The sequence below is a fragment of the Sinocyclocheilus anshuiensis genome, unplaced genomic scaffold, assembly GCF_001515605.1.
Source record: "Sinocyclocheilus anshuiensis isolate Anshui unplaced genomic scaffold, SAMN03320099.WGS_v1.1 scaffold774, whole genome shotgun sequence".
Classification (NCBI taxonomy): domain Eukaryota; kingdom Metazoa; phylum Chordata; class Actinopteri; order Cypriniformes; family Cyprinidae; genus Sinocyclocheilus; species Sinocyclocheilus anshuiensis.
Genome location: NW_015542393.1, coordinates 924,275 through 937,122, shown reverse-complemented (window position 1 = coordinate 937,122; position 12,848 = coordinate 924,275). Strand labels below are relative to the sequence as shown.

The window sequence follows — 12,848 nt, the reverse complement described above, 5'->3', positions numbered from 1 at the left end:
GCTTGTAAGTAATACTTGGAGTGTTTACTTGCTTTCAGTAAGCTTGAGAATGTTTTATTACATTAGTTTATTTTTTGCTTTTGTATTAGTGGCAGTTTTTTGCTTCAAAGAAAACTCATTTTTCTAACATCTTTGCGGCAATAGTTTTTATGGGTCCAAAATCACCTTGGGCGTGCATTATTAATTCAACGTTCAACGGCCCATCATCAATTATTCCTTACATAATGTAATTTATTGTAATTAATGTAACTCATTCAAAAATCAAAAATACAACAGGTGTAAGTTAGCTGTGACTTATTAGTCACTTAGTACTTCAAGCAGAAGGTTTATCCCTCACAGCCTCATTTTCATCCAAGAAAAAATTCTAAATGCCCTGTCTACGGGGTCCGTGTACTTTGGCGTGCATTCATTTTTCTTTTCTTTTTTAACCCAGAAATTAAAATGCAGTTTCTTCTTTAATGGTTCAAACACTGATGCATAGAATAAGCATACACAAACTCATTTTGATTATTCAAAATTCATATTTCATTCAAAATCATAAAAAATTATATAAAGCTGTTTTTTTTATTGAGATAAAAGGTGAATTTTCTGCTCTTAAGGTCCCATTCACCAAGATACCGATTCCTTTACCCCCACCCTTGAATTTATACATTTACTTTAACGATTAATAAAGTCAAGTCTCGCCCTTTAATTTTTCACATTCTAAAACCTGCTTCACTCTGATATGTCACAATACATAAATCAATTCAGCCATAACTTCTGTTACATGACTAAGTTTGCTAAGCAAAGCAGGACACTAATTATTAGTGGTCGACCGATATTGGTTTTTTGACAGCCAATGCCGATATCTTAGAGAGCAGGGTGGCCGATGGCCGATATAAAGCCGATATATACAAGTATATATATATTTTTTTATTATAAGTTTTATTTATTTTATGTTTGAGAAACTTGAAATAATTTGAAAATTAATTATATTAAAAATAAATGCGCCGTCAAAATAAAAGTCTGGCGTGCCGTCAAACAAAAAAATCGCCTCGAACACATCGGCCAGGCAGAAAAACTTATCGGCCAATGCCGATATTTGAAAAATGCCAAATATCGGCCTTGGCGATATATCAGTCGACCACTACTAATTATTAATCAAAAATCAAAATGGCAAGATGCAATAGAGGTTTGCTTTTGTTACATTTAAATGGACATTGCGTTTTTCTAGTTGTAAAGGTTAAAACAATGTTAAGATACTAATAAATAATAGAGTTTCGTTGGACTCGGACTTGAGTCCGACTCGGCACATTTTGGACTCGGACTTGTCTCTGACTCGATTGGTTAAAGACTCGGACTCGACTTGGACTCGACTTAGGTGGACTCGAACCCAACACTATTTACTACTATCTTTGAACACACAGGAAGTTCTTGAAGGTCAGATAAGCCTGGTTAATATCAGAGAGGTCTTTAAAAACCTTGCCAGATTTTTCGTTCAGATGCAAGCTTGAGGATGAGAGTGTATCGTCTCGGTTACGTATGGTAACCCTCGTTCCCTGAAGGAGGGAACGGAGACGTCACGTCGTGACCGACGAATTGGAATTGGGATATCGCTTCGATAGACCAATCTACTTCGAGTGTAAACTAAACGAGCCAATGCACATTGGCATGCAATTATTGCATCCAGCTGCCGCTGATCACAGCGTGAGTATAATAAGGCAGCAGGTGCAATGCATACCAGGTTTTCGCTGAGGAGCCGAGCCGGCGACCCGGCCGCTCAGCAGTGGTACAGCAACCGTGGCGACGGGACGTGACGTCTCCGTTCCCTCCTTCAGGGAACGAGGGTTACCATACGTAACCGAGACGTTCCCTTTCAGTCGGTCACTACGAGTCACGTCGTGACCGACGAATTGGGATCCCTACCAAAGCGCCACGGTGCTGCCCCTTCCAGTGCCCTGTGCGTGCCGCCTGCGCCCCTATCTGGTGTAGGCCGGGGCTCGGGACAAGTAGTTCCACTCACCATTTTTCAAAGCACTACCTTACTAAGTGAGACTGGATAACACTGGGAAAACGTACCCGCTCCACTTGGAACAGGGACGCTGCGGAAGCCCCAACCTTCCCGAAGGAGGTTTCGGAAGCAAATACACATACAGCATCCGTTTAGGTGTATATGGAGAAATGGAGGTGATTGTAACCCTCTTGGAAAGGCAGAAGTCTGCCGGGGAAACACGGGCTCTATGGCTATACCGTGGGCTATACACATACGAGAACCGCTTAGGTCTCAATATGGAACCCAGCCTTCCACGGTGCCCACGGATTCATCGTGAAGGCCCGGCACCGGACGTTCCGCCGCATCCGCTGCCGAGGGTGACGGAGGATCTCAACAGGGTCTACTGTAGGACACTCTGGAGCAGTTTTAGCAAGCCGACACTAACCGGGGCCTCTCGGCGCCACTACCCGTTTGAGGTGAGAACACAGGAGGATACCGGCTCCACACGGAGGCTATAGAATATAGAATCTAGCGAACGTGTTGGGGGTCGCCCAGCCCGCAGCCCTACAAATATCTGTCAGCGAGGCGCCACGAGCCAACGCCTAGGAGGATGCAACACTTCTAGTTGAGCGAGCTCACAGCCTGAATGGGCAGGGCACACCCTGTCCGCCCGCGCTACTGCTGGAAGTGGTTCTCGTCTGCCTTCCGCCAGAACGAGCCCCAGATCGCGGCAGCGGCAACGGGACTCCGACCCCTTGCGAGTAGCGGAGCCTGGTTCGCAGCTCAGAGATGGTCATCTTCCCGCAATGAGAGCATGACTCATCCATGAAGGCCACCTCAGCTTGCTTAATGCCCAGACACGTGAGGCAGCAATCGTGACCATCACCCGGTGCCAGGTAACGACCGCACCCAGAAACGCACGGGTGAAACGGCATCCTTATAAGGACGATCCGTCGTCTTTATAAAGACGCACCCGTGTAGCTCTTTTAGAGAAATTTGCTCTTTTTAGGAAATGCTCTTTTAGTGCTGAGGCGCACAGGGGAGATGGCCGCTTTGCAACACGACAGGGGGTAGTGCAGCCTGAAGTGCGCAACCCACTCGACACTGGAACGACCACCGCTGAAGCGCCGTCCCGCCAACACAGAAAGCTTCCGAGAGCGTGCTGAACTCGTAGTTCTCGAAATAAACAGAGCAGAACGATGTTGTCGCTCGGCTCCGAAGCGAAAAGCTGGTATGCATTGCACCTGCTGCCTTATTATACTCACGCTGTGATCAGCGGCAGCTGGATGCAATAATTGAATGCCAATGTGCATTGGCTCGTTTAGTTTACACTCGAAGTAGATTGGTCTATCGAAGCGATATCCCAATTCCAATTCGTCGGTCACGACGTGACTCGTAGTGACCGACTGAAAGGGAACTGTGTGCTTTGTTCAAAAGAGCCGCAGAAGAATACTGAAGCAGAAGTGCTAGGCTGGTATTTCAGTGTACTGTACTGTATGTTATGTAAGACCTGACTGCGGTCCCGAGCGCTGGTGTCTCTGATCTTCTGGATGAAGTAGAAGATCAGCCAAGCAGAGGAGATAATCATCAGTACGATAAAGGAGATGGAGACAAACACCAAGGAGCCACGGTTGATGTTCTTGGGCAGTCCTCGTGACCCCACCATCACGGATACAAACACAGTCTGGTTCTTCTCCAGAAAACCCAGAATCTCCTTTCCAAAGGACTCCGTGATCATTACTGTCACTATGTCTCCAGTGCCTTTGGAGAAAGAAGTTATACTGAGATATAGGATATTTTGATCCAAGAAAATTGTGTTAAGGAAAAAAAACAACAACAAAACTAACAAACAAAATGATAAACAAAAATTATTAATAATAAAATAATTAATAAAATAATACTACTAGTAGTAGTAATAATAATAATAACAACAACATGCATTTTATTATTTTGCAGCACTTTTTATATATCAAAAGGCAGCTCAAATTAACATTTTTGCATATTTTCATGTGATGCAACATGTCAAAAAAGCTTGACCGTAAACTGTTTGAAAATTAAGATATTTGGACAAATATTAGTATTGCAATTTTACAGTAAAATAAAATTATTTGTATTACTTATTTTAAAGTATGTATTTTACAGTTTTATTGCAAATTATTACAATATAGTTCTTATTTTGTTTAAAATTTTAATTTTATAATAAATCAAAATAAAATTGATTTTTATAGTCATATTGAATTGGTCAAAAACAGTGGGAATAAGGCCTATAAAAACTCAAATGGAAAGAGTTTTCTGAAATGGTTAAGTATTAAACATTATTAAGTATATACATATAAAGTAAATAAAATCTCACACAGACACACCAATGTTGTCCACTTCAGTTTAATACTCCTGATCTGACCTATTAAACATTCACAGTCACACAAATGGCACAGTAATCATGCCAACACAAAATGAGCACAAACAAACACCCCGTCCATCCCCCCACCACAGACACACACACACACACAATGACACAGATCTGGAGCTTAGGCCGTGCCACAAACACTGATATAAAACTGTCCCTTAGGCTTTGCAATAATAAGGTTAGAACAGTACAGATGGAAACCTATTGCAGATCTGTCTTAGTCAGTGATCTAATCTAGTATTTTGCACTTGAACTGCCCTAAAGGAAACCAAATGCAATGACAAATACCATCACATGACTGTTGTGATGGTCAGAATACATTTAAGCAAATGAGACTCAAAAATCTTTATTTTAACCAAAGCTAAGATATGATTAACCCTTGATAGCACAAACTCAAATTACAAACCATTTTGAGAGATATGTTCCAGGCTGAATCTGCTGTAACAACTGCTGTCATATCTAGCCATGCCCTGACATTTTCACATACAACTTTGTGTTTGTGGTTTATGGCATTTTAGTCTGCAAGTTTTTGGATTGACAGACTGCTGCAACACATCTGTGATGTAATGTTCTTTGATAAACCACCGAGATGCCATAATTCAACATTAAAGGGGTGGTTCATTGCGATTTCAAATTTTTTAACTTTAGTTAGTGTGTAATGTTGCTGTTTGAGCATAAACAATATCTGCAAAGTTACGAAGCTGAAAGATCAATGCAAACGGAGATATCGTCTTTTAAAATTCTGGCAGTTTAATGCCTACAAAAACGGCTGGTAGGGACCACAAGAAGTTACTTCCCGGGTTCGTGACATCACAAACCCAGATAAACCCCGCCCTCGGGAAAAGGCAGCAAAGGGGGCGAGGCCATGCCGCACTGCTTTAGAGAAGAGGAAGAGAAAACTAGGGGTGCACGTAAAAATCTATTCATATATGAATCGCGATTCTGTCTTCTAACGATTCTAATGGATTCACAAGTTTCAAAATCAATGTTCTAAAGCAGCAGTTCTTAATACTGCACGTCCCCCTGCTCTGCACACGCTCTGCATCTCTCTTCCTCTCTCTCTCTCATTCAGCTCAGCTCCAAAAATGAACTGTTACATACACTTATTTTCACATAGCTATGAGTTTAGCCAATCACAACACACTAGCTAACCAATCACGCCTATTTCTGAGGGAGGGGCTTTATAAAAGAAGGAAATGATCAGCGTGTTTCCCAGAGAAGGGACAGAGCGGTGTGGAATAAAAGTAAATTATGTGAAAAATAATGCAACAAGTTTTAAAATCAATGTTCTAAAGCAGCAGTTCTTAATACTGCACGTTCCCCTGCTCTGCACACACTCTGCATCTCTCTCTCTCTCTCTCTCTCTCTCTCTCTCTCTTACATTAAAAGCTAACATAAGCAGTAGCATTTACAAATAACAGCGTATCTAAAAGTATGAGACAACAACAAACATAAAACATAGGCCTACCATTAAAAGCCGTGCTCGCACAGGTTCTGCACGATCCTCTTCGATAATATCATCTGCTTCTCAATCGGGCTCAAACTGATAAGCGATATTAACAACGCCTTGTTTACAATACAACCGGAGCACATGCCGCTGAGGTGAAGGGCATGACGTTTAGACGTTTAGCAGTTTAGCCAATCACAACACACTAGCTAACCAATCACGCCTATTTCTGAGGGAGGGGCTTTATAAAAGAAGGAAATGATCAGCGTGTTTCCCAGAGAAGGGACAGAGCGGTGTGGAATAAAAGTAAATTATGTGAAAAATAATGCGTTTTTTTAAAAACGAAGCATTAACACATGTTAGACTGCACCCCATAACACAATCAAACCTAGAAAAAAACCACTGAACCACCCCTTTGACTGGCTTTTTCCAATGACGGGTCTACATGCCTCTAGGGTCTACAAGGCACAAATCTACTTTCACAGCTTTGTAGCAGCAGATAGCATGGCAGGGCTGTGAAAGAATCATAAGGGACCCAGGTTATAAAAAACCTCACGAAAGGCACCACATGGAGCTGTTGGTTCTTAAAGCATTACGTTGATTACAAAGAAATGTGAAATATAGTCACAGGCACAGCTTTACTGAAATATAGTAAAGGCACAGCTTGACAACTTTAATGCTAACTATGAGAATGTATATAAGAATATTTTGCATGATTTCTAGTTCACTAATTAAATGCAAGCAAATCTGAGATATTGATCTTGTACAAACGGTGCATTTGGACATTGCCCTTTGCACAAAGATGAGCTATGGATCATTTCAAATCATGTGCAATCTCAAAACATTAACATCAGGATACATATACACTCTCTCTCTCTCTCTCTCTCTATATATATATATATATATATATATATATATACACACACACACACACACACACACACACACAAGCACAAAAACTTAAAACTACATACATACAATCAGCACTCTGAAAATGATTAATGTTCAAGTTTATTAAGAATTTCAGTGGATTAGGAGTGTAGCATAAGGCTAAAGGGTGAACAGGCATGCATTTGTTATGGAAGTAATCAAGGGTACATCATCCCTTTTGTATAAAAATTGCTGCATCTTACAGCCAAATCCTGAATGTCATAAGGGTGCAAAGAGTGAAAAAGGAGTCTGAATGTCAGAGAATGTCAGTGTGAATGTGGCTGCTTGTGTGTCTGACATTACTGTGTGTTTCATCATGCAAAACAAAAAATTTGAATTATGCAGTCTACCAGCTGGCATTATTTTGTATAGATTTTTATATGTACTGGTGAACATGAGCACTTATGTTTATGCGCAGGTGTGAATGAGACGTGACTGTTTAGCACGCTGCCCTGGCTCAGAAGGCAGTTTGTCAGCAGTAAAGATGATGTCTAGGGCAGGACAGGGACAATTTGCTCCAGCGGTGACTGGAAGAGCAGCTCTGACCAACTTCAAGGCCGTTTTTCTCCATAAGCAGCTTGAAAACCAACAGACGTATATCATGATATGCACGGAAGTCACTTCCACAGGCACAGTCTGTTGATGGTACTTACAGTATTGTCAAACTAAATATTATGAGCTATACTAATACTACTACTACTAATAATAATAATATAATTATCTAATATAATCCCAGTAGAGAATTCAATAAAATTAGCCAAAGATAGATTAAAATGTAAAAAAAAAAAAAAAAAAAGTTAATGACTCATCCTTCATGCATTAAAAATTGCTGACCTCTTTTAGATTGTTAGTTTGCTGAAGTCTAAATGGCCTCACTTTATAACAGCGACAGAAATTAATTTTATTCATTATTGATTGTTCCTCCCATAAAGGTCAAGGCGTGCAAATATTGATCTGTGTTAAAAGGGAAACTCCCTCAAATGTGGTCTTAAACCCTGCACACGCTGACTGACACCGACAGTGAAGGGGATGTGAGCATGTGGCATTATGAATTTATATGCACTTTGGATTTAACTGGTTATAAAATATTGGTTTCATCTCATGTCACAGTCTCTTTAAACAGTGCTTGAACAGATATTTAAAGGTGTTGATGCTATTGTACAAACAATGCTCAGAGAAAGGCACATGGCTTCATAAGGGAAATCAAATACTCCTAGTCCTTACTATATTTACAATATGCAACATGCAACTTAGAGTGCCAGTAAATTTAGAGCGGAGCTTTAAAAAATATATATAATAAATATAAATAATGATGCTTGTATATCTTTGACATTAGTTAATACCACATTGAAACTTCATCACTGAAATAAAAACAAATTTATGGTTTGTTTGGTCAAAACAGTCCTTGGTTATTCTTCTATAAAAAATATCATCATAACAGAACCTGATATAAACATAATAACTGCACACCTTTCTATAATTAAATCTACATTACGCTTGTTGCTCTTGAAAATAGTGTGTCAGTTTGCTTGCATCTTTCGGGTTTAAAACACACCTCCACCCCCACACACATGCACAAATGCAACCCCAAACTTCCTGTGGGTGCACAAAATATGATTATCTAAAAGTAGTGATCTGAATGTTTGACTGAAACCTACAAATGTAAACATTGCCTCACATGTATTTAGAAAAAAAAAAAGTCATGTGGTGCAAGAACAATGATCCACCTGGATCAATCCGTACATTGATGCAATGCAATTATTTTTCAAACAAAATGTTCTAGATTGATCCAGAGAAACAGCAGTAATATTGTTATGTGCTTTTGTCATTTTTATTATAATTTTTTTATATATATTTCTAATTACCTTTGAATTATTATTATTTATTTTTATTTTAGTTTAGTTAGTTGCCAAGGTAGCATTTCTTTAAGATTTTAAGTTTAAGATTTTCATCTAATATTTGTATTTTTTTTTCAACTTTATTTAATTTGAAGAAAAATGAACACTCTTAGATACCAGTTGCTCTGATGTAGCATTCCATTCACATTAGCTGAAGATCTTGTATAAGTTCTTAACACTGAACTTGGCAATAGGTCACATTAACTCAACAAGGCTTGCATCCCTATGCTGTTGATAGAAAAAAAAAAAGATGCATAAAGAACCATTGTCTCATGACACTATGAATCAAAATCCAACTGAATCGTGAGGTACCTCAAAATTTAACAGCTGGTACATTAGGCCTGGGCGATAAAACAGTATCGATATTTATCAACGGTACACCTTCTTCGATATCGATAGAAAAATGTTCTATATATCGCACGATATAGGCACGTGCTATGAGTGACGCAGAGAGCACACACACGAACACATGCTGAATTGAGTGCTGTGCCTGCCTGTGATGAGGAGATTGTGAATAAAGAATGAATATTAGTCGAATTTAAAATAAACATTTGCATTTGAATGTTAGGTGTGCATCAGGGAGCGTCATCAGTGGCGCGCGAGATGTGGTGATAATGATGTAAGTGATGTTGCATTTTAGTGTTTTGTTAGTCTAGCCCACGAGATGCGCCGCTGCTGTGTTATGCATTCAAAATATTAGAGAAATATAGAAGCTCAATGCGGAGAAGATCTTGAATGGGTTAAAACAGAAACCAAGCCATTCACACAAAACGCATATTCAGCGCATTTTTAGACGGACAAATATGACTGCTGCACTCGCGTCTCACAAAAGAGATGTATAGAAAGCCACGCAAAGTTAAAACAGTTTAAACTTTTAGAAAAACACGTCACGAATTTGTGGAGGTTTATTCATTACCGCGAGAAGTAGGGGTGCTGAGGGTGCTGCAGCACCCCCTGGAGTGTAGCCCACGAAAAAATGGGGGTGCTGGGGGTGCGGTGTTAAAAATAAATGAATGAACAATATGTAATAAAAAATAAATAATATTCATTTTATTAATTAGTATATTCATTAAAATTCATTGAAAAAAGCAGCCTAAGCCTACAATGACAAGAAGCAACGGTTAGTTGAATCAAATTGACTGTGAAAGTCGTTTCAACTGATTAAACGTATTAAACTGACTTAAAAAATCATTTGTTGCCATGATTTTTGGATTATATTATAACCTGTAACATGTCCCTGCCGTTCTCAAATTAAGAATTAACAACAATTTCTACAGACAGCAGAGAAAGAGCGAGAGCGTCTACCTCAGCAGCAACAAATCTGGCATTCTCCGCTTATTTTGATCTTTAACATTAGGTCTTTCCTATTCTTGAAACAAAATTCATTCTTAAGGTTGATTCAATATTACTCTTAATGAAAAACACACACACACAACATCAACAATGCTACAATGACAAAGTCGCTTATATTAAACATAAAACTTTTATGAACAGATAAGAACAAATAAGATCAGTGGCGTAGCGTCTATGCAGGTGCATATGGGCCCGGGCACTTTGGGGGCCCGCTGAGCTGGGGGCAACGAGGGAACGAATAGAGCCCTGCATGGGCCCGACCCTTGTCCAACAGCTTTATGAGAATTCTCGGCCCGACTCCGACTGGATCCCGTGTTAATTTAGAAATATGTTAGGAACATTTTATGTTTGTTAAATTCAAGTTTTGTTTTTTGAAAGGAACGACCAAGCGGCAGCGGCAGACAGTGAGTTGAGCATTATGTTTGATCAATTTAGCCTTCTCAAACCAACACGACTTGTCTAAAATAAACAGACATAAAATCCTTCATGCATTTCACAGTATTAATTGAAACATTTAACCTAGATAAATGAGCGCTGTTAGGCGCAAATCCAATCGTTTGTGCGGAGAGTGGAAGCTAAAGCGCTTGCATTTTATTTTTAATAACAGCGGAAACTAAAAAATACGCCATCATATTTGCTCATAAAGGTAAGAGTATACATCATTCAGAACTGCAAAGTTCTATTGTTTTCTATTGCTTTTTGTTTTAAAAAAGGTTATAAAAATGTCAATAATTATCGATACCGTACAAAATGAAACATTATATCGTTGATACATTTTTTTAGCTATATCGCACAGCCCTATGGTACATAAAGGTTTGATTCCCATAGGTGGCAGAGGAAAAAGACCCTGAATGCTAACTATGAGAATAAATCATGCAATCCTGCTATATTTAAACATCTCATCGATATTCTGATAGCGCTGCCATGACTCACCATCTCCCCCTTATCTTCCCCTTTTTCCAGTTCCTCCCTCAGCCCACCACTTTATACATCCTGTCACACTTCTGATAAGCTTTAGGTTGAATCCTATGTGCCCTGTGCATCCTAAGCTCTTGGATATGCGTCAAGCTAGAAGTGTGTGTGTGGAGAGAGTGCACCAGCAGAGCAACAGTGACTGCACTGGCGGGTGGATTCCAGTAGGCACAGTCCTTCACCGTGTCCGAATGTTCTCAAAAACCAAACAAACAGTCTTTGTCACACTCTCACTGCAGGTTTATAACCCCAACACAAATTATGAAATACCTACATACCTACAAAAAATACTTTCAAAGCTTGACAAACAGAAGAAGTTCTAACCGGCAGACATTTGAAAATATAACATTATTTAGCAAAAATCCTGAATGCTCATTCTCCTCAAGGCTGCTGTTTTGGTTCTATACAACTGAGAATCATCCATATATTTTCTCATTAAAAATCCATGCATTGACAACCTCAAGTCACATCTGCTACTAAAAGCAACACACCTCGACAAACCACACTCACAGTGAGCAGGCAGCACAGAATGAGTGAGGAAATGTTCATACAGGATGTGTTCTTGCATTCCAAATCAGCTAGACAGGGCACCACATAAATGGAACAGAACACAGAGGTTTCGAGAAGTTTCTTAAAAATGCACCCACGGCGGAAGACATTGTAAATAGTCGCGATGCAACCGTCAGACAGACTGACAACTCAACTCAAAATTTAAAAAAAATTATAGATGTAGAATTATAAATAGTGCCACCAATGACATCACTGTTAGATATTGCAATACTCAAAATCAAATTAAACTGCATATTACAATTTGATCGACTATCTAACAGGACTACAATACATTTCAAAAGCATGATTAATGTTACACGTGAACCTACACTGGTCTCACGTAGGCATGGGCCGGTATGAGATTCTGACGGTATGATAACCTTTGATAAAAAAAATAACACGGTATCACGGTATTGTGATTACAGCTCTAAAATATGTTATTTTTAAATGTCTGGGTAAAAAAACAACAACAACTTTTTTTTCCACTGAACACAATATATTTTATTTTTAAGGAACATATAGAACATTTTGGAACAGAAAACATGTCAGGCAAAATAATTAAAATAAATAATTTAATTCTTCTTAATTAAGTGCAGTCACTTAAGTGAGCCTAAACCTGCAGCTTTAACAATAATCAGAACATAAATAAATTATTTTCTGTTTAAAAAAAAAATAATAATCCCTATAAATGAAAAAATGCAGTCACTTAAGTGAGCCTAAACCTGCAGCTCAATAATCAAAAATAAAATCAAAACATGATTTCTGTAAAAAATTTAAAATTAAAAAATAAATAAATAATGCAGTCATTAAACCTGCAGCTCAACAAGGTTTTTGGAGACATGCTCGATTTCTACACATTCATCTTTCAGTCCAAGTTATGATGCAGGAATATTCACCTTTCCCGGATTAAGTTTGAAGCTATGGTTTGGAGCGGTGAGGTACGAGGATGTGTGCACATACACACATAAGGAAAGAGAGAGCGCGAGTGTCTCTCACATACACACACACACACGGTCTCTCTGTACAACACTCAAACAGTGGCAAAGTTTGTTTTTTGTTTTTTTAAATGCGTGATTTTGAACAGTTGTAAACGATGGCAGGAGGCTTAAAAGTATAGACGTGATACCAGCTAAATGTAATTATTGTACTAAATCGCAGAAAAATACAGTACGTACGTTAGACTGCTATTCCCCGCTCTGTGAAGTAACGTGAGGGAGGAAACTAGTTGACGTTAGCTAATTAATTAGCCATGTTATCTGCCTCTGTAGCAAGCCAAATAGTATTTATTTCAACACTGAAACAAACGGCGGGTGGGTCTCT

The 12,848-nt window shown here is 39.1% G+C and overlaps 1 protein-coding gene across 1 annotated transcript in view; it reads right to left on the bottom strand.

Moving 5' to 3' along the window:
* LOC107692814 (E3 ubiquitin-protein ligase RNF130-like) overlaps positions 1 to 12,848 on the bottom strand; it is a gene marked incomplete at its 3' end in the record, with an annotated part of 51,747 nt that overhangs the window by 11,465 nt on the left and 27,434 nt on the right. Inside the window, exon 4 of the mRNA XM_016492016.1 lies at positions 3,483 to 3,733. Within this exon, the coding sequence (XP_016347502.1) occupies positions 3,483 to 3,733 (251 nt within the window). The remainder of the gene's footprint in view (positions 1 to 3,482; positions 3,734 to 12,848) is intronic.